The sequence below is a fragment of the Triturus cristatus genome, chromosome 4_1, assembly GCF_964204655.1.
Source record: "Triturus cristatus chromosome 4_1, aTriCri1.1, whole genome shotgun sequence".
Lineage (NCBI taxonomy): Eukaryota > Metazoa > Chordata > Amphibia > Caudata > Salamandridae > Triturus > Triturus cristatus.
Genome location: NC_140585.1, coordinates 780,838,314 through 780,863,972, shown reverse-complemented (window position 1 = coordinate 780,863,972; position 25,659 = coordinate 780,838,314). Strand labels below are relative to the sequence as shown.

General features: G+C 41.9%; 1 protein-coding gene across 7 annotated transcripts in view; it reads right to left on the bottom strand.

Annotated features, from left to right (window-relative positions):
* The window catches only part of USP15 (ubiquitin specific peptidase 15), a 743,655-nt gene that overhangs the window by 530,670 nt on the left and 187,326 nt on the right, over window positions 1–25,659 (bottom strand). For 5 of the 7 annotated variants that reach the window (XM_085653348.1, XM_085653347.1, XM_085653350.1 and 2 more), the window contains exons 4-5: window positions 17,521–17,647; window positions 9,395–9,540 (exon numbers count right to left, since the gene is read on the bottom strand). In XM_085653348.1, the coding sequence (XP_085509474.1) occupies window positions 9,395–9,540; window positions 17,521–17,647 (273 nt within the window). The remainder of the gene's footprint in view (window positions 1–9,394; window positions 9,541–17,520; window positions 17,648–25,659) is intronic. The other 2 variants (XM_085653352.1, XM_085653353.1) reach the window with 1 other exon arrangement.

The window sequence follows — 25,659 nt, the reverse complement described above, 5'->3', positions numbered from 1 at the left end:
CATTGTACACAGGGCTTACCTCACACCAGAGTTGATTAACAGGTACTTTCATCGCACCGACGCAATGTGCCCTAGGTGCAGTGAACCGGGGGCGGGATTCTTACACATGCTGTGGAGCTGTCCGAGGTTGGGCGCCTATTGGAGAGTAGTCAGTGGGCTGTTACAGGGGAGTGTGGGTCGTACCATCCCATTAGACTGGCCTGAACACATTCTGCACCACTTTAAAAGATCACGCAAAGACAAGGTAACGTCCCGCTTCCTAGACCTGGGGCTAGTAGTAGCAAAACGTCTTATCACGAGGCGATGGAAGGCACATGAATCGCCGCATGCGCGGGCATGGAGCTTCTTATTTCAGGCATGGGCTAGGGCGGAGGGGACCGCTATCCGGAGGCAGGAAACTCTGGGGCTGCGGAAGGAACCCATGGCGGACCGATGGGAGCAGTTGCTGGGGGAGCTCCGACGCCTGGAAGCGGAGAGCTGCGCGGGGCACATGGAGGTGGTAGGCAGTGTCTGCGCGAGCGAGAGTGGACCGCGGGCTACTCCCCTGACGGGATAGAATGGCCCTACATCCTCTAGCCCGACGATGAGGCGCCCGCAATCACACAGGGGCGGTTAAAGCTGAGGCGCACACAAGTGACCCCGGGGGTGGAAGGGTGGGAAGATAGTGGTTGAAGGGGGAGAGACACGTATGCATAAATCGTCCACGCTGCCATTGTTATTGTTATGATTAGATCTTGGGAATTGTATGTAACTCGTCTGTTTTAAGTACCTGAACTGAGCGGGCGGCAGATGCTAACATGTACGGAGCATTGGTTGATGCACGGTTGCTCCTGTCACTCCTTGTGAGACTGCACCAGAACTGCTAAGGATAATGCAGTTAGCTCTGGAGTGAGTAGCGGTTGAAGTATAGTTTGAATGCATGTTACAGTACAGTAGCTCTCTGCCCAAGTACGGCACGATCACCTGAACATGCTTACGAATTCCTGTATGTAATGTATGCTGCCAAAGAGTGTTTTCTTTTAAAACAATAAAAACAGATTTAAACAAAAAAAATCTAGGGGATTGATATGGTTGTTATTACAATATATAACAAACTGCTTCCACTTAGCTGCGTAGCAAGCCCTTATAGTAGGCCTTCTGGCCTCTTTAATGATATTCTGGCGGATGGTTAAGGTAGCTAAACTATGATTTCAGGAGCCAGATCGCTAGGTTGAGATCTTTGGGTTCTGGATGTCTTATCTCTCCATGGCTCTGCATAAGGAGACTGGGTGTGAGATGTAGTTTTTGATGAGGAACTACTGAAAGCTCCATCAGGGTAGTGAACCAAGGTTGACAGGCTCATGTGGGAGTTACTAGGATCAGTGGGAGGGGTGTTTGTCTGAGCTTCCGGACCACAAGTGGAATGAGTGGGAGAGGCAGAAAAGCTTCGGCAACTATCCGTGACCAATTCATCCATAGTGCATTAACTTTGGACAATGGGTGTGGATACCTGAGGACGAAGTTTAGGCATTTTGCGTTTTCGTGTGTTGCAAACAGATCTATCTTCAGAAAGCTCCACATTTAAAAGAATGGGAGGAGAACTTGAGGGTGAAGTTCCCACTCGTGAATTTGTTGTCTCTGCCTTCTGAGTAGATCTGCGATCTGATTGTTCACTGTTCTGCCAGGAGATAAATTCTGTGATGTATGGCTCACCTCCAAATGACTTATGCAAGGCGTGACAGCTGGAGGGAGAGTGTCCCCCCTTGTTTCTGTATGTAATACATGGCTGCCATGTTGTCAGTGCGTATCAGGACAGTTTTGCCTGCAAGGTGAGTCTGGAAGGCTTTCAGCGCTAGAAATACTGCTAGCAGCTCTAGATGATTTATGTGAAGTTGCTTTTGCCTTCACAACCCTTGAATGGTATGAGTCTGGAGATGAGCTCCCTAACCAGAGAGCAATGAGTCTCATGTTAGCACTGTCTGTGGAACAGGGTCGATTAAGGGCAGCTCTTTAGATAGGGTTTGTGGATTCCACCACTGCAGAGAGCGATAGTGCGGCAGTCTACCAACACTGGATCTGACAATTGACCCCGAGACTGAATCCACTGACGTGCTAAGCATTCTTATAAGGGGACGCATTTATTGCATGGGGAACTATCATGATGCAAGACGCCATCATTCCCAGTAGTTGCATATACACTCGAGCTGGTAATGACATGTTAGTCTGAAACTGGGAAATTAGAGCCTGCATATTGCAGATTCTGGCTGCATTGAGACGGGCTAGAGCTTTTTGAGTATTTAGAGTGGCTCCCAAATATGCTTGTGTGTTGGAAGGTTGGAGATGGGACTTTAACACATTTAATGTAAATCCTAGATTGTGCAGTAATTGCAGTGTTATTTGAGTGTGTTGGAGACACTTTGAGTAAGAGCTGGCTTTGATGAGCCAGTCGTCCAAGTATGGGACGACATGAATCTGCTGCCTTCGCTGTTGGGCAGCGACTACTGCAGGCATTTGGTGAATACTCTGGGAGCAGTGGTGACTCCGAATTACAAACCTGAGATATTTGTGATGAGCGGGATGTATTGGGATATGGAAGTATGCGTTCTTTAAGTCTAGAGTAGACAGAAAGTTGCCTTGCTGTAGTGGTGGGAGCACTTGTTGAAGTGTCACCATGTGATAGTGATCTGAGTGAATGTATTGATTTACCTCCCCGAGGTCCAGTATAGGCCTGTGGGCCGTCCCTTTTGGGAATTAGAAAGTATGGGAAGTACATGCTGGATCCTTGATATTGTAAAGGGACGGGCTCTATAGCTCCCTTTTGCAGAAGAGAGTGAACGTCCTGTTTGAGGAGATGTAGATGCTCTGGTGACATTTTGTGTGAACGTGGAGGAATGTTTGGGGGATTGTTGGTAAGCTCCAGGCAATAACCAGATTGGATCATTCCTAGGACCCATCTGTCTGAAGTTATTGTATGCCAGACGGGAAGGAATTGAGAGAGACATCCCCCGACAGGTGTGGAATGATCGGGGGAAGAGGAGGCAAGTCAATGTTTATTTGTTATGGGGGGGTGCGAGTGTGGAACCATTACCTCTTCCCTTGCCATTATTGCCTCTATATCTGCCTCGAAAGTAACCTCTTGAAGAGGGTGACTGACTGTTGCCTCCATATGATGTTAAGGTGTTGTCTGTAGATATGGTTTTGAAGCCCCCTTGTAGAAAGAGCGACGAAAGGAACCCCGATTGGATGGGGACTGCAAGGCTCCCATTGATTTCGCAACTTCTGTGTCCTTCTTCATCTTTTCTAATGAAGTGTCTACCACAGGACCAAAGAGATGCTCTTTATCAAAAGGTAGATTTAAGATAGATGCCTGGACTTTGGGTTTGAAGCCTGAAATTCTAAGCCAGGCGTGCCTATGTAGCAAGACACTGGTGTTAACTGAACGAGCTGCAGTGTCAGACGCATCTAAAGCGCATCTAATGGAAGTGTTTGAGATTACTTTCCCTTCCTGAATCAGGACGTGTGCTTTAGCCTTGTGTTCGTCAGGTAAAAATTGGAGCAATTGTTACAATTCATCATAGTGCACTCTGTTGTATCTAGCTAAGAGAGCCTGAGTATTGGCAATATGCCAGTGATTGGCTGCCTGTGCAGCCGCTCTTTTCCCTGAGACATCTATTAATTTAGATTCTTTGTCCAGAGGAGGGGTATCTCCCAAGGTTTGTGAGTTTGCCCATTTACGGGCATTAGAAACCACAAGGGAATCTAATGGTAATTGACCCTTGAAATAAACTGGGTCTGTTGGTGCAGATTAATATTTTTTTTATCTATCCTTGGTGTAAGGATTCTTGCGCGAACGGGATCTTTAAAAATGTTGTCCGCATGCTTAAGCATACCCTTAAGCATAGGCAATGTACGAGTGGTTCTCTGGGAAAAACTTAATGTTTCAAAGAGAAAATCTTTCTCAAGTGACTCCTTATGAAGATGAACTCCACGATATTTAGCAGCCCTATTTATTAATCCTATGTACCCTACATTATCACCAGGTGGAGAGGGTTTTGTAGGGTATAAGTCTCCATCATTATCCGTGTTAGGATCTGTATTATAATCGTTCCATGGATCAGGAACACTGTAGTCTACCACATCCCCATCCCCGTCATCCTGGTTGTCAGGTGATTGTGGTGGTGGTGAATTTGTGGGTGTTACTAACAAATTTGGGTCAGGTGGGGAAGAAGGTGATAGAGGAGGAGGAGAGGGGTTAGTCCCAACATGTTTCCTCTTAAGAGGGATATGGTAAGTGTACTCTATATCAGGTTTGCGTTTCAATGGCAAATTTGCATGAATATGTGCAGTTTTGGGTTTGATGACCAGTTCCTTTTGTTTCGGGTCCGTGTTTGAAGGCGGGACGTCGAAACGATGCTCCTTTGACGGAGTCGGAGTGGTTATTTGTTTCGGTGCCAATATTTTCGGTGCTGATGTTTCGAAGTGCTCAGATCCGAAGATGATTTCGGTTTTGGTAGCAGAGGGATTGTTACCAAAGCGTGCTTCAGTTTTGGTGCCGATTGTCTCGGCTCGGTGCCCGAATGGGTCCGACTAGGTCCCGAGCTGGAACGCTTTAGTGTCTGTTTCAGTGCCGGGCCCAAAGGCGTGTGTTGGAAACCTGTTCTCGGTGCTGATCTTGTCCTGAAGGCAGAGGCGGGACCGGAGCCTTTTTCTTGGGCAGAGGTAGAGTCTGGGGCAAGGGAGTGTTGGTACTCACGGTACGTTGACTCTGCGGAATATCTTCTTCCATGTCTGACTCGGTTTCAGACAGGGAAATGTGCTCATCCTCTGTCTCGGTTCCTTGCCCATTGTCAGCGTCTTGTTCGGAACCTTCTCCGAAGAAGTCCGGAATGGAGCCGCTGTGTTGATGTTGAATTTTGTAAATCTCGAGTCCAACGGTCACGGAGCGGCTTATTGGATTGGAAGGGCTTGCACATGCAGCAGTCTTGTTCGTTGTGCTCCGGGGAGAGACACAAGTTGCACACTTCGTGCGAGTATGTGCCTGGGTACTTGGCGTGGCACCAAGGACAGAATTTAAATGGAGTTCGTTCCATCGACTGCGAGCTTGCCGGACGCGGCTAGGCCCAAAGGCCTTCCACGAAGTTTCCGATCGAAAGAGATTTGTTTTGTACGATACAATACGCAGAGAATGGGAAACGCGTTCAAATAACAATATTGTTTAGGGTAAGTGGATTGCGCACCAAGGGGATCCTGAGAAACGGGGTCGAACCCGAGTGCAGCAATACACATCCGAACCCGATGGCGGAAAAAAACAATCTAACAATGGAGTCGATGCCCATGCGCACTATCACTGAAAGGAGGAGTCACCTACCTCATGACTGGAAACATTTCTTTGAAGAAAAACAAAGTACAAACATCTGGACCCAACACTAGATGGCAGGAGTATGCAAAGCATGTGATCTACAGCTCACATGCCTCGAACATTTCTTTTCATAAACAAAGGACTGATTGAGGTCCTCAGCGTTATCAGTTTATGATTATTGTTGTTTAATTTTTGAAGAATTTCAGAAGCGTTTTCAATGCCGCATCAGTAATTTAGGAAAACAAGATATTGCTAGATTGGCAAAACGTGTTTCACAAAAATCTGTAATCGCGTCTTCAGGTCAAATCTAGCATCATTCAATAATTCTATTATAAAATTCTGAACATTACAAATGGCCTCAAATTAAACAAACAAACTAAACGTATACACTAGGCAAAAAGGGAGATGTACATAAAAGAAGAATTTGTTAGAGAATATAAATATTTTTTAAAACAAAAACATACCAAACAATTGCCAAAAACGTACATCATATTAATAGTCTCCTCAGTCTTAGCGAGTATTTGAAAAAAAGCAATTTATAGCAGAGCAAACAGATACATCCTGTAGCCTCTGCAAGAAAATCATTGCCAGCTTACAATTTCTAAACCATTCATCTTCAACAATGGCATCAGCCATTTTTATAAATTACAAAATGAGACATACTCTTTTGATAAACCATCACAGAGGCACAGCAGAGGCGTTCTGGACCACTCCTCCATTTTGGGAGAGCAACATTAAAATGTATTATATTTAACCAAAATATGATCAGTAGGTATATATAGAGCTAAAACCATATATCATGGCGCTTGGACTTCTCCGTGTGGTTTGGGAAGCCCAGTTTGTGCAAAAGAGTCATTGTACACTGTAGATGGTGTCTCACTAGTATAGTACACCTTGTCTTCAGCATTAAGTCAGACATGTATGGAAATACATGCACTTCTGATGTGTTCAGTGAAGCACACCCAAAGCCAGCACTTTGGTGAAGACTTATAGACCGGTCATGGGTTCAAATGGTAAAACTGCAAAATGATAGTGCTGGGACCAACAGTGAACTGGAAGTAACGCATGTAAGCGGAAAGCATTGGAAGATGGAAATTGGTGTCCTGGAGATCCACATACATCAACTAATCTTCCGCACTAAGGGACAGGAGAAGTTGGCCAAAGGATAGAATTTTTAACCTGTCCTGCCAGATGAAAGGGTGAGGGGGTTCAGATTCAGAATGGGTCAGAGGCCACTGTTAATATGAAGTAAAATCCTATGCCACTCTTCACCAGGGACATCACTTCAATGGTTCCCTTATTATGCATGGCATGTACCTCCATGTCCATGATTCAGGTACATGCCACACAGCACTTCTGGTGGAAGATGGGTAGTCCATGGGGGAGGACAGTAAGAAGAGGGTGTAGTTGAGCCACTAGAGATCCCTTTTTATTCTCTCCCAGCTGATGATGAAGTTGTTGGGGGTGGGGGGGCGAAGAGTCATCAAAGAGGTTATGATACTGCAGATCGAGAGGAAGATTGGGGAGAAATGAGCAGCTGCTGTTGGTATCCTTCATATAACCCCTCTCCCAAAAAATGGCCAGCAGAACTGCTGTGGGGTCAGGACCAGCATTGATGATCACTGTTGCGGTGAGGTTTATCCTCTGAACTAGTTCTGGAAATGCCCGTAATGTTGGTGGCGTTCCTTTGGGGAGGTGAAAGGGCCTCGACACAGAAGTTCTTGAACCATTCCAGAGAGGAGTCTGCCTTCTCTCCAAAGTCTCTCTTGACAGTTCAATCAGTGGTGCAAGGACATTTCCCGAAAAACTAGCAGAAAACATCCATGTAAGCTTGCAGAGTTTGATCACCATAGCCATGGACCTAGCCTTTGTGTCAGCAGAATCCAGGCAGAATTTCAAGACCATTCAAACATCAATGCTCAGATCAGAGAACAGTTTCTTCATGTGTTCAGTATGGTTAATAACCGCTCATCATGCAAATTCCCAAAGGACGTAAACATACCGTCCACAAAGGCATGTGGCATTGGCGGTGTGCATGGCTAGGCTGCGTGATGCGAAGGCCTTGTATCCCATGTATTGAAAACATTTGGACTCAAGGTTTGGAGGAGCAGTGGGGAAAGTGTTTAGACTCAACAAAGGCAAAGAGGTTTGAGCTACTATGCCTTCCAGTGACTGATGCATGGACCAGAACTTGGGTTTTTAAAGTGAAGTCCTAAGGCACCATGTGAACTGTTTGTGGACTGCAAGGTCTGAGAGGTCTCCCTAGCACTCAAAACAGGCTCCAACTAAGCCTCGATGGATGGCAGAAGAGACTACGGCAACACAAAAACAGCTGATGGATTTCCTTCAGAATGTTGAACTTTGCCTCATTTGGGGGTAAGGAAAATTCTAGTGCCTCCACTGCCTTCTCCACCACTACTGTAAAGACTTCCTTTAAAGGAGGACCGGCGAGATGAGGAATACTGCCCTATCGAGATGTGTCAGGACAACTCGCATCTAGGGTTAAGAAGATGCTAGGAGGGGCGGTTGTCAGTCTCGGAGTCATCTTCCTTTGTGTGTAATCTCTTTTGGGCATTTAGAAAACATTATAATTAGACCAAAAGATTTCATCCATTAGAGTGAGTGTCTGGGTTCTATGGAAAGGATCCACCAGCGGATGGATTTTGAAGGAGGCTCTGACTTTTCTCTCCATGCCTGAACAATGTCTCCGACTGCCAGGGAAAAAGTGGAACTGGTACTGACATGGTGAGTGGTCCTTGGTAACAGAGCCAGTGGAGGAGAGGAGTTGTTGGGGACCGAGCCATCTGACTGGCCAACCCCTCAAACTCTCCATGGAGATTGTCAGAGAGGGATAAGGGTCTATCTTGTAGATATACAGCACGGTCTGTTGAAAAGCAGTAACCCTGGGAGGGTCTGTACATAGGGCTGGAACCTCAGGTTTCTTCTTTTTAAGATCGAGAATAGGCGCTGAAGATGAGAACAAGATTGGGTGAGAGCAACAGTGCCTCCAAGTCAACAAACCTTCGAGAGAGGGAATATTTTGCGGGCGGAATACTTTTCGCTCCTCTTCTGTTTTTCTTTTTATGTATTTTCGTTGTGGGAGGGCCTTTTGGGTGATTGTTGCCTGTCAGAAGAATCAAATGACGGGAGAAGGCAGAAGGACTGTTTTGGAGCATACTTGCAGACTCTGCCAAAAATTGCTTGATCTCTCGCTTCCTGATGGCCTTTAGATGCATGGATGACTAGGAGTCGGTGAACGAGGTGTTATCTTGCAACTCCTTCGTTGTTTGGATACAATAAGGACATTTTATGCCACCATTGCTTGGGTTTAAACTCCAAGCCCGTAAGCAGTGGCTTTGAACTAGTCACTATCAAAATTGCTGAGGAACTTGGACAGTGAAATCATTTACAAGAGTTCCAGACCTACGTAGTTAAGTCATGCATACAAAAGGAACTAGCACCAGTATGTCTGACGGCATTATATATCGTCTCACTTTGTTACATCTGGCATTGAGGGACCGGAGATTGAATAGGTTAGTGCCAAGTGGCATCACCTCTTTTGGTGCAAACTGGCGGAGCTGGAGAGCCATTGATTCGGGATACAGTCTGATGCCCGGAGAATAGCCATAAAGTGTGGAATCTGGTGGAAAAACTTTCCATTAGATATAACATTTAAATGTTTAAAAAAATTACTCACGGATTTACACATTTTCAGGCAGAAACTAGGAAAGGAAAACTTGTTTAAGAAACAAATGACAATGTTTGAATTCATAGAAAGTTATTCTCCCTGTGCCCAAAGAAAAAATGTGTACCATAAACTGCTTCTGTTGTAAAGTGCTCTAATGCATTTGGGCTAGGTCAGCACAATTTAAAAAAAACTGCAAAAACAGAAACTGCTGGGAAAGGGCAAAAAATAGGAAAACAATGGGCAAAGTGTAGCAGGTTCTCTATATAAATAGTTTCTGCGGTGCGCATTCAAGGAACTAAGCTTTTAGGAAACAAAAAGTGATACCATGCCCTTTCTTTAACAAATGAATCAATTGCAAAATGAAATACCTGTCCCTGGTATAAACCAGCATCCTGTATTGTACTATCCGGTTTATTTAGAGGTTCAAATGTATTGCTCATGTATTTGTTCCACAATCTAGTCTCTTTTTCATTTGGAATATTGAAGGCTTTTCTCATTTCCTTCTCAATGGAATCTAGGTTAAGAGAGAAAACATAAGTGAAATGCGAAATTATAACACTTGCAGTATGTTTGAATCATTCTACAAGTAAAACAACTCTAAGAAAAGGGAATAAGTAATCACGTCAAAGATTAAGGCATACTTTATATCCCTCATTGGACATCTAAACTGGAAATAAATATAACAGGCAAATAAAGCTACAAATCCATGGTAACATATCTGTAGTTCTTGAGTACCAGACACAACTATATGCTAAAAAGATAAATTATGTATGCCTGAACAGCAAATGAAAGACTAATTTGGCCTGCTGTAACTAAACAAAATGGTGAAATCAATTACCATAAATAAAATGATATGCTTGTTTTCTTTCAGCTAAGTCTTTCTATGCCAATCAAAAAATCAATTCAAGCTGTATACGTTCTGAGACATAATGGTTTGAGATTTGTTTTCCTCATTTAGCAAGGACCCAGTGTTAATAGCCTGATGTGAAAATACATAACTATCACATTTGACCACAAAGTGCAAAACAAGTTTATCATAAACTCTTGCTAGTAATTTAGGGGTTGAGGCCAAATGTGGCCTGGTTGAAGAGCTGGTGCAGGTTTAAATCTGCCTATTGAATACACGTTACTGTAAGCATATTCAAACAGATATTCATTCCAGTAAGGTAACAGATCGTAAATGTTAAAGCCCGACTAGTTGCTTGGGCAAACCAGTAAAGAGTATCAAAAACCATCTACCCTCCCCAAACCTATCTGAAGTGGTTTGGGCTGATGCTTCCGCTTTACTGAGGTACCCAAGCACAACCGAGAGCTGGTATGAAAATCAGTGTTGGTATGAAGATGTGCGCCACACAGGCGGAACTAAGGAGATCAGCATGGAAGCAGATCTACACACGGACTTCATTTGGGGCACATTTTACCCAGAGGGGGAAGCAGCATGGAAAGAGCAGGTGTTACGTGGACTTCAAATCACCCGAGGGCTGTAATGGCTGTCACTTGTGCAACTTAAGAGGTGCCTCTACAAGTCACTGTAACACTGAATCATCTGCAGCCTCAGTCATGTCATACATGACAGGCGGAGTATCCCCAAATATTCCTCAAAAGTTAGTTGAAAAATTGGAACTATCTTTGATAAAGGAGAAATAACTCTTAAAGTAGGGACCCCACCACCATGCCCCTGGTTTCCCTTTACTAAGAGTAACCTGTTGGCCCACACGCAAAACAACAAATAAAAGGACTGGCTTTGTAGAGCTCAACAATCAACTAGCAAGACCAGTTCTCAAAGCAACCTTACTATTGGGGAAAAAAGAGAGTGGATGCTACGACATGGTGTAAACCCGTCTCTAAAGGCTACAGTGGTTATGTTTCCATGAACTTTACAATGTATCGAGCTGCAAATTATATTCTCTTCCCATGTGGCATGGTTTCCGTACCCCAGACATCCCTGTCTCTGATGAAACATAATAGATATTTGGTAACAATAGTGAGCTAGCATGGTGGTGTCAGCATATGTGCTTGCGTATCATGATCTTTAATGCTGGATGTCCACCACACATACCAGGGAAGAGAAACTGCTGACAAAGAGGATCCTAAATAAGGGCACCTTGTTGAAGGGATGACAACTAGCTTAACACAGCCCCTTCGAGTCAATTTAGATAAACACAACGTGATTCTACCCACATGAACATAAATTGAATGACTTGAATAGATAACTCATCTGTTAGTACACAAGGAAACCATTTGGCAGCTACGGTGCTTACAATTACTTCATAATAAAATATAGTGTAAATTAACAGCTGTACTCCACTTTACATGTTAGAGAAGCTGTACGCTATAATTACCCTTTTATATACAATAATAGTGCTCAATCTTACTTACAATGGATCACTAATGCAACACATGACATATTCCAAATTTACAGGTCACACTAAAGCCCCGGCTCTCATAAGGAACACCATAATGGTATCAAAGAAGTGTCAAAATGCATTGACTATAAATGAGGGAGAGAGTAAAATATGGAATAATATTATTCCTACAAAGAAGACAGCAAAATCTTCTGAAACTCTCTTCACATTGCCCCTTAATTATCTACATAAACTACTGCAAGGTGATACTCCTGTCTAAGAAACTATAGAAAAGATTGCACTACAGTACATCAGTTGGGACTGTACAAAACTGCCCCGAACATACAAGAAAATGATATTAAACCATAGTATATCAACTATACTTCATGTATCACAAGTTCAAGGTGGTGGCACTTCATATAATGATTAAAGAACGTTGTGTTGACAGCACTTTAAAATATGTTTTTTCTGAAGAGTTTTTTGTACACATTTAATCCAAAACAATGTGATGCACCAGAATGTTGTACTTTGATGTTTAGATCATACAAAGTGTCACAGATTTTAGCTCAGATCTTTACAGCTAGGGGAAGTATTATTTATGACAAATGTATAAATAGACATGTATATTAGTAACGAGTCACAATATAAAGGCACAAAAAGCTCAATGTGTCCTTTGATTAAGTGGCACAGCTGATCAATTGTTATGCTATCTATAACAAGATAAGGGTTTTCTTTTTCCAACACAATACACAACTGTCCCTCTTCTACTTCAAACAGGTCTTCACCCCACCATATGTATACCTCAGAGTCAGCCACAAAAGGAGGCCTCTGTGTACAAAAGTAAACCTCCATAGGAGGAAGCAATGAAAGAGGGCCAGAAACACTCTTGTAGTAGGTCTGGGGAAAGTACTCCAAAAACACTACAGCCCTTACTAAAAAGGCACTGCTCACAATTAAGAGATCAGGGAAAGACAATACTGGGAGGTAAAAGTGCGTACCTTGATATAAATGTTATAACATAAGAATAATCAGCCATTAAAAGCCCACAAAAAGACACGATAGTGATTTGTGAAAATACTACTTACTAAGTGAACAGGGTTGTGAAGAGTTAGAGAATCAGGCTTGCTACCTTACACAAATACTTAAAGATTTAGCCGGGCTTCTGAATATTGAAGATATCTTCTGAAGATGGTTTATGTATATTGTTGAAAAGAATATCTCCGCCAAGAAATTGCTCCATCCAGTCACCCCTCCAAGCAAGCACAAATACAAAGGTTGCAAAAAACTAAATCTGGCAACATCAAGACAGATTCAACTGAGTGAAGTGTTAAAGAAGTTGGAAATTAGGATAAATACAATGCAACCTAACTCTATCCAGTATGGTATATGAATGATGCAACAAAAAGACCCAAATCATTTCATGAGACATAGTGCCTCATCGTATTCAGAAAAGGGGTTAAGACGACACACCAAAAAGGACATGGCTGGAGGAGCAGGTTTGTTGGCACGGAAAAAAAGAGAGGCTATAATTGGAAAATGTTGAAGCACTCAAAGAGTGAAGGAAATGGTAGAGTTAAATGTTGAGACACTGGAGAAAGTACAGCAAATGTAAATAAAAGAGGGAAGAAGAACTCTACATGGTCCTGTTACTATTTTTCCTTGATGCCAGCAAAGCAACTGAGAATAGGAGGGATCGTGTTTACTACCTAATCTGATGATAATACATGAAGATCAAAGTATATTCTGCCACCAATTTAGTAGGAACGTTGTTAAAAGTGCAAAAGGAAGCAATCAATCAGCATTTGTATAGTGATATACTGTCACCTCAAGGGGGTATCTGGGCACGAAGAATAAATGAGGTACAGAGTGAGACAGATAAGAACTAAGTGAATAAAGACGAGGAGCACTCTCACTGTAGGAATGTTATGGTCGAAAAATATTCTGAATAAAAAGGATTGTACACATTTAAATACATAAGGATGCCCCAGTAAAGAATGAAGGAATTTTTATTGATGTCACATCACAAAATCTTAATGTTGAGGGAGTGAGAGGCCTATCCTGGGGGTGGGTAGTAGAAGGAAAGTAGAGTGTCAGGGTAGGAACAGATGCTTTCATTGGGATTTATGAGCTGCACATAAAAGCTTACACAACCACTACAAGCTGATTTGTTTGAGAAAAGGGAAAATTGGATATGACTCTAATGCAGGTGTATGCATTGTACATGCGTTCCATAAGACCAGGTTACTTCATTTTGGTAAAACTGATACAATTATATTCTTAAAAAACAGTGAACAAGGAACTTCAGGATATAAATATGTTTTAGTTGGCTAAGGGGACTAACTCATCAACTTTATAAGCCGATGAACTTTATATTGCATTTCAATGTACATTCTGCTCTTGCCATTAAACTTCTTGATAAACTGTGGCTTTTAATCTGGATATCAACTGCATTTTCTCTCACAAGTAATGGTAAACAAATGGGGTGCTTGGAGATTTGCAAACGATAATACACCATTTCCAGTTAGTGTCAATGATGTCATGGTTCTATAACTAATTTGAACCTAAATAATTGGAATCACAAAGACAACATTTCAGTTCAGGCAGCTGCTTCACTAGAGGACGAACTGCACTTAAGTTGATTATTTGAAACATGCAGAGGGTAAGATGAATCGTTTCTCTGCTGGTTGCCCAGCCAATTTGAAATAGCTCAATTCTGCGATTAAGCACCATTTGGCATGTAGTATTCCCCCTTTAAGGGGTTGACCACCAAAAGGGATAAGCAATACTTTCGGTCCCACTATAATCTCTTGGACATTAGGACACAAGGGGCAATTTGATACTAACTGAACCTATCCTAGCAGCGCCATACAAAACTATTGAAGCAGTGAGATGGATATATTTTTAGAAACCATAGGTGAGCATTAAAATACAAGATGACATCTTAATATAGATATTTCTCTCCAGTTGGTGGTGAGCAGGTGTTTAGTGTTTTTTACTGGTGGAATACAAGAGTGCTCAAGTATGCAGTAATCACGCTTGTACAGGCAGAATCAAAAGCGTACCGATGTGACCATTTTTTCAGTGTAGATGTGATGAGCATAATAATTGAGGACTGATGAATGACAGAATGATGGTAATAGCTTTCCTTTCTGCTCATAGCTCAAATTAAACAGTGATTGCTCTACAAAGGTATGAAGTATTCACGCTTTTATTCTTTTCCTTTCTAGCCATCTCAGACCTCCAAACTAGTGAATTGGCTCATACGGCAGGACATAAGATACTTAGGTTTGGGACCTTGAACTGATGAATGCCATGGACCAATTCTTGCCATAAATAAGAGGCAGAAACATTTTGACAAGTCACTAAGAGTCAGCATTACACAGATTCTTATTGTGCATTTGTTATTACTGATGTGATAAGGAGGTATTAGTAAAGTGATTAACACCTAACCAACCATTATGCATAGTTATCTTTCTTCAAGGTCTCACTTATCATACCATTTGGGAGGTATTCCCCACAAACCTTTTACAAGAGCTCCATGGGGAGCCCACCATGGTAACCTTCGGAAAGGCCAAACGATAAAAAAGGCCACAGGCATGAGTGAGGGCCTTCGTACTTTTTAAGGGAAAACTTTAGCCTTTCAAATGTATCCTGCACAGCCCCATGAATGCACTGAGGTTTCCTCTTTTATACTTAAATATCTGGTACCTTGTTGGGTTTAATGCTTCTAAAATAGAAATCACCACTGAATTCGAGCAATCGCCAATGGATTACAGGGAAAAATTCAAGTACATGACTAATTGCAGGACAAAGAATGCTATTTACTTAATTATTAGTTCAAGTAGAAAAGACAACATTGGCAAAACTAGTAGAAACGAGGATGTGCTTTAGCAAAGACAAGTCACTCATTGAGACAAAGAAAATGATGACTCCCTTTTGTCTTGCTCTGTTTAGGCAGGGTCATAACAAGAAAGATTTCAAATGGGCCATTATAAAAAAGATCATGGGAAAAATCAGAGGTGGGAATCTAGATAAAAAAAACCCTTGACAACAGTTCTAGACCTTTAAATGTTATACATACAGCCAGGGTCTGAATTAACATCTTAGCTGGCGTCATTATTTAACCACTCCTCATATAAAGTTAAACTTCCTTATCTTTGTCTAGATTTTTAAAAACACATATTTGCCAGGGTTAGTAGTTATATGTGTTCACAACTTTACAGCAGCTGAAACTGATGCAATTACAGATCTGACGAGTTTTGAATTTTATCAGAATCTAGATTAAGCTACCCTCCGAAGATGGCAATTTCATTTCCCTCTTTGCTAGAAATGTAAAAGTTTTTCAGTGATACGCATTAAAGTGTACAAAAGATCAGATTTGAGTTGAAGATGAAGACTCTTGGTGGTAGGGCGGGGATGTTTCACATAATAAAACATTAGGAAATTATTCATACGAGAAAGTTGCAAATGTTGTTAAGCGTTTGTGATTTCCCTATGAAATAGGTATTGTTGACACTTTTCAAGGCAGCGCCTACATTTTACTCTCTGTACGGGAAGGCAGGATGACCACATTAGACCTGCAGGAGCATAAACAACCATTAAATCACACCAACGTTTCTATACAAGGGATAGTATAACCATGTAATGGTAGGCAATGTCAAGTTTTGACTGAAGATACGGTCTTAAATAAAAAAGGTTATGATTTCTGTATTAACTGCATGGGTCATTGTAATTGTACTAATAAATGGGTTTCGGTACAAAAAATGTCAAAATTTAAGGGGAAAAAGAGGAACAACTTCAATGGAAGCAAAGTAAGGTGTTTGTAAGCATCTGCCTTTTGAAGGTTTTATTGGTTTAATGATTAGGGGCTTGTGACTCCTGTTTTGATTAAGTTTTTTTATGCATAATTTGTTTGTTGCTTTCAATTAAACAAAGCAATACTGGTGGGGGTTTCATTGAAGTATATTACGTTTTTTATCCTGGTTGTATTATGAATGTGTTCCTCTATTTTGCTATATTAATGCATAATAGTATCTTCAATTGTAGATGTGCGCTCATTGGTTTTCTGAAGATTGACTCCTCTGTGTAAAAGATTCTTTTACAAGAAGATGACTGTCCCTAGGATGGTGATTGTAACACAACCACCTATCTGCATCAGCGTTTTAATGTGTAGGGATTAACTTTTTAAGAATCCAGAATGTTTTTCCTTGTATGATTGCAGATGTACGTATTGCCATTAGACATAATAGAAACTAGGCTGATAAGTGTCTGAAGCCAGTATGGCTGTTGGAAGGCAGAGTTAATTATTTGGGCCATTGTATATCATTTTAGATATTGTGATCACTGAGGAATAATACAATTTTTTCTTACTTGCTATTGAGTAGTTGTGACACCATAACAATGTGATAAAACTTGCCTTAAAAGAATAATATGGCAAAAAAATTAATTGACAGGAGTTTGCTGATTTTTATTCTGTTTACTGATAGCTCACCATCAGAATACATAATTGTGTTTCCCTTTTAATATTTTGGTGCTGCTGAGCTTGTAAATGCACCTTGGTGGACACTCTGCACCTCCACAAAACGTCCTAATAAATGTACTCTGTCTCTTAATCGGTGTACTCTCTCGTGAGGCATGATCGAAGGAATGAGGTGATCAGAGGATTACAAGCCTCCTTGACACACCATTTTCAGATAGTGTCACAGAGGTCATTGTGTTCTTATGTGAGCTGGAGTTAAAGAAATTGGAATTTATTCCACAGTAAGGTTACATAGGTGTAGGAATGTGTACATTAAAGAAATGTCACGCTTGAGTGCCCCTATATAAGACCTTAGATCAAATCATTTCTCTAACAAAGAACTTTGCAAACACTAACAAGTGGTGGACTGTGTATATTTCTTTGACATTTGTTTCATAAAGAAGCAAATGGATCTAATACTACACAGGTGAACAATATGAAATAAGTACTCATCTAATAACCTTTAATTTGACAGAAAGATGCTATTAATGGTCAAACTATTTTAACTGTGTCACACACATATATTCATAAGCTGGACAACAATTCCCTCATTTACCAAAGCAGATTCTGTTTATAAGAATGACAGTGATTTATTTATGAACACACACGAAAAACAACACATAAGTCATACCTATTGTATCAGCTTTGCTAAATCTTCGTGTAACCAAGTTGTTCATATTTCCATTGTCACAGAGCTTTAATTCTGTTAGATACACTTCTACTTTGCAGTGCTTCACAAACATACCCTGTTCAACCACCTGAAAACATAGCAAAAATTAAGTGTAAACAGTAAAACTATAGATTAGCTCTCCATGATGCACCAGAAATTTGCAAGTGAGTGTTTTCAAACGTTTGTTGGAACATTTCTATCAGAAAGAGTTCAATTTGAAGAATCGTATGCTTTTAGGAACGTTTGTATCCTCCTGTTCTTTTCTACAATTCCAAGGCATTTTTTGGCTCAGTGAAGAGGTCAATCAACATAAAATTGATGACGAAATATACCCATCACCATCCAACCATGGTGCAATAATACAGTTATTTGGATAACTCCTCCTCACAAGTATAATATTTGGAGGAAGAAGATGGTGACTTGGAGAGATGACAAGGGCGAAACAGCAGTGGTTTAGATGAGCGAGAGTGAGACAAGGGACAGTTGGTGGTGGGATGCTAGCAACTTGAGGAAAGACAATAGCAACCTGGGGAGAAATGGTTGCAAAAGGAAACACGGATTGTAGTTTGGTGTGGACAGATGGAGTACAATGCTGTGGTGAGTGTAGAGGGAAAGTTGTTGTTAAGGGCAATTTGGAGTAGTCAAAGGGTGATGTAGGGTAGGGTCACTGAGGAATAATAATGGTCCATGGAATGATATATTGCACTATGGTGGCTTCGAGTGCCCTGATGCAGATGTGTTGACAGATGACATCTGGCATATGTATGACATCGTGGAATGGTGTCATGTTGAAGTAGGGAAAGAAATGGGAATTCAGATGGGGGCAATTAATGTGCTCCTTTACTGATGCATTACTTTAGAATTTCTACCCACAGAATAATGCCAGTGAGTAATTCAATAGTATTTCTTCCTCATAATGCAAAAGAAAGACCACTGGAAATGGAGAAATCAAGGTCTCCAGTCCTAAAAAAAATATACATCACAAGAATTCCAATTCAAAGTTCAAATACTCCCAAGTACAATTAAGCAATAAAATGCATCCTTTATCTCTTTATTGATAGTGTGGGTTTATATTTTGGTTAGCCTGCTTCATTTTTGTATACCCTAATGTAAGTGTTCTAAATTGATAAATAAATAACTCTCATTGCACAAATTAATCCTGGCATGAGTTGTATGCATTTTATTGTGGGAGGTGAAATGTATAGTTTTTTGCTGCGTACGTCTTTAAACATTTTATAAATCCAAATGCTACTTTTGATCAAATGCTGTGCACATTTCAAGCAGTTTTAAAAGGTTTGCACTGAACACAATGAAGCAGGCTAAAAAATACACCAACCTTAAAGCCCTAAAATTGGCAGAGGCATTAGAGAGATCAGGAAAGCTGTTTCTTCCATATGCAGCTATGTCCCACAAAGAAATTGATCAAAGCCTGAGCATTGGAGGAAGGCCTTCCAAGAGTCAGGGTGAACACAGGAGGGTCTCGGGCGTCTTTGCTCCATTAATGTTAGAAATGAGAGAAAAATGCAGAGACTCGAAAATAAAAGGAGGAAAAGACAAAGAAGTGAAAAACTGGACGTTCTATGAAAACCATGTTTTTCTTTGGCATTTCGTTAACAGTCCAACAACTAGCAACTCAACGCCTCTTTGCAGTAGTAGACAGAGAGGAGAGGCTACCTTGGGGATAGCTTAAGAATAGAATATTGGTATTCAAGTTGAATTGTTCTCACTGATTAAATATGTTGCCTAAAAGGGAGAAGGAAAGAGAGAATGGGGGCAACTAAAACCCAGAGAAATTGAGGTGTACATTAAAAGACAAAATGCAGAAATGTAAGTGCTCCTGAAACTGGTTGTGGGAGGAAATGCTCTTCAAACTGTAGTATCAACAAAAACGTTTGTAAATCATTCATTAGGAGACATCCACATTGAACAATTGGCACCAAACAGAAGCCATGCCACAGGTCATTGTGGTCTTGGTACAGACACATATTTGATTGCAAGCACTAGAAACAAGACATCAAGGAAAGTAATTTCAACCTGGAACTATAAGGGGCATTCTACAGCTAAAACTCAGATGTCTTAAATCACAGATAAAGGATATGGCACAAGATGAAAGGAAAAACATTAGAATCAGTGTGCCCAATTCTGAAGAATGGAGCAAAATGAGGTACCGAGAATGTGTGTCATGGATAAAGGAATGAATGACCTGCATCTTTTACACACCAAAGAAATTAAATATATCACAAGAATGTATATCCCTGAAAAGGCTACTGAAAAACATGCGACTGACTGTATTATAAATGATGATACTTGTGAGTAATCCACACAAGAAGACAGGATTGCCTATGACAGTTTTTGTGTCTGTACTCATGAGAGAGTGAGTATTGCTGACTGTGTGATCGATGCTGCAGTTGCCGCTGCTAGAGTAGTCAAGAACTGGGTTACAGTGCTGTCTGAAACACGTTGCAAGAACTTACTCTGTCATCTATTGGCTGTCTGCCTACAGAACCCATCAGACCAGAGTACTTAAGTGGGGGGAAAAAAGTGAGGTGTTGAGGCAAGTGAGTGTCTAGTAAGTGTGTGATCTGACAAAAGGTTGCTGGCTCCAGGCTTGAATAGGCAGGCATTAATCATTGTAATAAAAAAGGTCATAAAGAACAGTAACCTCCAACCTGTCTGCAAATATGAAGAAATCAAATGTTCTTGCTTTGAGGTATTTCCTGCTCCTGAGAGTATAAGAGCACCATAGAATTAAGGAACCACTATATTAAAAAATTGGAGGGAGGGCACCCTTGAAATAGAATGTCAAAAGGGCTGCTTTTCAAATGAAATAACAAGACAAAATGTGATCTAAATGTGGGTTAAAGCTAGGCCAGAAGCAAGTGCATAATCTTTCATAGAAAAGTGGAACTGGGCATTTATCCTAAAAACTACGCCGTACATCATTTGTCACTTATAGATGACAACAGGTGAGGCATCCTGAAAATAAATTAACTCAGTCCCAAACAGGGGCGAAGATGATTGAGGGCAAACCAAACTGCATTTCTTCACGCAACAACTAAATCATTCTTTTATCTACCACTTCAGTGATGACGTTCATGGTGCTTACTCCATATACTAACAATGAACCTGAAACAGATGATTACATTTAAAAGATTGCATCTGAAATTGGAAATTTAAGTTTGAATTCACTTTAAGGAAGAGGTGATTATCAGAACATCACTGTCTCTAGAAGCCTATAGCTCACGCACAGATGAGACGCTTAGTCAATGAAGGAGGCAGTGGTGCGGAAGGTCTGTCATCTACAAGACAATGAATCATCAAAACTACTGTACAGCTAGGAAAACACCAGCTTGAACATCACACTTTCTTTGTTAAGGATATGGATGACTACCCTTACCCGGTTCTACTAGCCATTAGTGCAATGTCTGAACCCTTTAAAGTTATTTCAGAAACAGTGATTGTTCAAGGAGGTGTGGCATGTGCCTGAGAAGATGGTTGCCTTGCCCTAGTGCTCCACTCCTGAATCCTGGATTTCAGTGTCCCTCGTCTCCTAAATATAATTTTTATCTTGTGGTAATCAATTGAAAGCACTTAGAAAAGCTACTGCTGCAACTACTAGCAAAATCGAAAAAATTCAAGAAGGTAATTTTACTGCAATTTAGACTAAGTTGACTCCATGAGGTTTTTCCAACAAATACAGAACCCATCATTATGTGCACCTGAATTCCAGGATCGCGATTGGGCAGCTCAGTGTTCTAAAAACACTGGGCTTTATGCCCAGTGTTTTTGGAATCTAGGACTCCAGGAAATCCACACAATATGTCATGTTGTCTTCATCTCCTTCCATTAGACCAAAAAATATGTAGGTTCCCACTTCTGTTGTGCTACTCTAATTTGGCGGATTTTCTTTGAAGAATTAACTAACACTCTTGCACTCACTCACAGATCCAGTCAAGCACTTATTCACTCACTCACAGTCCCACTCACACACTCACATAACTTTGAGAAAGAAAGGGCTCAGAGCAATCCATCAATTAAATCAAACTGAACAATTTACTTACCTTTAGTAATGTTCTTTCTGGTGGATACTCTAACCGCAGATTCCTCAGCTTGAGACTCCCCGCCAACCAAATATCAAGCGAATTTTCAAAGCAAAGTTCCCAGGCACTGAAAAATGGACTCATGTGGCTCCATGATGACTCCCTACTAACCCAGAAATGACAGAGCGGAGCCGAACATAAGCAGCACCCCCTAGTGTTAACGTCAGTTTCTTATATTTCGACTCCTCATCCTCAGACTGACAAACAAATAGCAGGTGACAGCGTGCCAAAAACTCTGAATCTATTATGGTGCCTTCAGCAGTCCACACCAAAGAATGGGAAGGTGGGAGGGGCAGTGAAGAACATGAGGTTAGACAGAGCATCTACTAGAAAGACTGTTAACAAAGGTAAGTAACTGGTTCTTCTGATAGATACTTCTAACAACAGATTCCTTACCTTAAGAATAGATACAATATCCCCCAACGATATAACAGTGGAAGATTGACCTAGACTGGTGTCAGAATGTGCAGCAAGTAATTTATAAAGGGAGAGGATGCCCGCAGAAGTGGGAAAAAATGTGGGAACTTGAAGCCTCAGTGTGGAATGTAAAGATGTATGATGACCAAGGCAAGCCTTTACTAGAATTTGGAAATCAGACACTCAAAATGTAAACTGTCATGTAGATTCTACGATGCTCTTCTTTTAGAGCTCTATATGTTACAGAACGTAAGGAAAAGATATATACACTGTCATGTATTGAGCATAATGATGCAAATGATGAATAAAAAGAGTTTTAAAAAAATACTAGAAACAATAGCTGTACCTACCAAAGCTAGAGAATCTGGAAAATTGACTCAGACCAGAAGGTCTGGCAGGCATAATAACCTCCCATTAGTCCTGTCAAGGTAGTAGTGTTTTGTGAACATATGTACTGATACCAATGACCCAGCTTGGCAAATGTCCAGAAATGGCTTCATCCTCACCAATGGTGTTGCAAGAACCGTAGCCCAGGTGGAATGAGCAGCACGTCAGGGGTTTGCTTCTTAGCCAGCAAATAACACATCTTGAAGCAGATGAATAGCCATCTTATTAGGTCCTTTTTTGCCTTTCCTTTCTTTAGAACAAAGAAAACTAAAAACAAATAGGTCATCTGTAGGAAAATACCCTTTGTGAAAGGTCAACCCCCCCCCCCCTTTTTTTTGCTCCAGATGCTGATGGTTATGACTGATAATGCACTGGAGTCTCTCCTAAAACTGTTGTGTTCGACTTGGTAATCCCAAATTGATAAAAGACTTTACCCCCTTATAAGTCCCTAGTATACCCCCTTATAAGTCCCTATTATATGGTACAAGGGGTACCCAGGGCATAGAAGTTAAAGGGGTCACCAGGGCTGCCACTGCAGAAAGCAGGAGCACTGCAAACTGCTCAAACACAACTGTGCCCTCACCATTGTGGCACAGTCCTGGCCTGTATGTCAGGCACCCCTAAGGCAGGCCTATTCCGCCCAGGAGGCAGGGTGCAGTATATTAAAGGTGAGGACATATAAGTGCAAGCCTATATGTCCCTATAGTGGCATTCCCCATTGAAAACTACTATAAGTGTTAGCGGTCCATAGGATAACATAAACGGCCACCTGAGCATTCTTGAGTTTGACAGCTCCATTATGGTACCGCCGAAATATGTCATGTTTGGTATCAAATAAGGTGCCTTCTCACCTCTGACACAAATGTCGCGCCCTGGGTGACGTGGCATGCACCCAGATCGCAACCTTAGAGGTTGCCCACCTGGTTGCCCCAGCTTCTCTGCACTCTGGCCGACTAGCATGCACATTCCCGTACCACATAAAATTCCACTTTCCACATCTTTGTGCAGGGCCTTGCTGGGCCAACGATAACAAAAACAACAAAACATACAAGAGTTTGGCCTGCTGAGGTTGTGTATGACAAGCACCACACCTGGCAACGAACCTCTCTCAGCGTCCAGCACAGAAGAAGTTTGTTGAAAGGTGTAGCTCTGCAAGGACTACTTCAACTACTTACTCTCCCCACCCAATCTGGGGTGGGGAGAGTAAGATGGCTTGGACCCAGTCTGTCCTCACTTTCCTCAGAATTTGAGGCAAAATAGGGAGTGTGAGGAACAACTACAGGAGACCTGTGTCCCATTGCAGCCTTTATGGGATTCCCAGTGATGATACGGGTGGAAAATCCAATGCCCAGTAGTTTTGGTAAAGGGTTTTCTTGCCAGTGACGCACAGATCTAAACTGGGCATGCCCCAATGATCAAAGATGTCCCTTGCCACCTAGGATGGAGATGCCACTCATGATCCGCCAGTCGTCTTCTCGGCTTTACTGCTCTGGCATTCAGAGATCCTGATAGATGTTTGCGCTATCAGAAAGATGTTCTGCTACTCCAACCCCCTTCACACAGGGCCTGCTGCCCCAGGGTCCAGCACCCCATTCCACCCTGCTGGTTGCAGTACCCCATGACAGTCATTTTGTCCATGAGGACCTGCACCAGCCTCCTTTGATAGATAGCAGGAAAGCTTTTAGGGTTAGAACTCCAAAAGGCTGATGAGCAGCTTGCTGTCTGCTAAAGACCAGAAGCCTCTGATGTCCACATGACCCCCTGGCACCAACAACCTAGAAGTGATGAATCAGTCACTGTCAAGTCTGGGTAAGGAAGTAGAGAGGCCTGTCACAGGTCATGTTGGTGCTTGTCAGCAACCACAGAAGATTCTTTGTAGTATTCTGCAAGATTTGGAAGAAGTCAGAGAGAAGACCAGATGCTGGGCTACTGAAACATCAGATGTTCCACTGCAGGGCTAACATATGCCTTCAGGCTTTCGGAACGAGAAGGATGTATGAGGTCAGCAGTCCAAAAAGGCTAAGTGCCGCCCTCACAAGGAACCAGGATTGAGCCCGAAACATCAGGATCATATTGTGATTGTCTTAGACTCCCTGCGGCAAAAGAAAGGTCTTTAAGGTCACCCTGTCCAGGACAGCTCTAATGAAGGGAATGTTCTGTATCAGGAACAAGTGTGACGTCAGCTCACTAAAGAACATCAACGATGTCCGTTTCGGCCATTGTCCGACGATGGCCCAAGACTGACTGCGCCACGCCCACCGTGAGTAAAAAGAATCGAGCTAGGGAAACGCATGTCTCACAGACCTTCAAAGGATGGCAGCGGCTATCACCATCATTTTTGTCAACACCTGAAGGCAACACTACAAACTAGAAGTGTTCTGAAACTACCGTGTCCAGCAGATAATGCCTGTGGAAATGCAGGACAGGTATATGAAAATACGCATAATGCAGGTCCAGGGACAATATCCAATCTCCTGGATCCAGAGCAGAAAGAATCTCAGATAGGGAAAGCATCTTGAATTTTTCATTCTGCAGAAAAGCATTTAGTGGACGGTGGTCCATTATAGGCGAGAGGCCTCCATCCTTCCTCAAGACAAGAAAGATCCGTGAATAGCAATCTCTTCTGTATCCGAAGCCCGCATCCACTGAATGGCATCCATGTCCAACATAACACTAACTCCTTGCAGCAAGATTGTGGAATGGTACACTGGCAGCCGCTCTGATTGGGAGAAGAGAAAGGCTGGGGAAGAGCTTTAAGGCAAGGTGTAGCCCCTTTGAATTATTTTCAAGACCCATCTGTCTGAAGTGATGGATTTCAAACTGGACCCGTAAACTTTCTGTACTATTGATGGAACTGGTTAGCGGGAGACAAGAGTCCTTAAATCGCTTGCGGGACAAATCAATCTTTTTGCCCAAACAATCTGAAGCCATCAAAGGGCATGTCCTTAAGTAATGCCGGGGCAGTCCCATAAAACCTGGTTGATCACATCTAGAATGCCCTTTAAGCAATAAACAGGTAACAATATCTCTGTGCACACAGTCCACGGTGTCCAAACTAGCAGGCAAACTGCAAAACACACAAGATGATGGACGGAATGTTGCACATTGGCAAAACATTCACCCTCAGTCATAGATCTGGTTTAATCCATCGTTATTTTGCTCACCACGCCACCCCAGTTCAGACATGGCCATATGC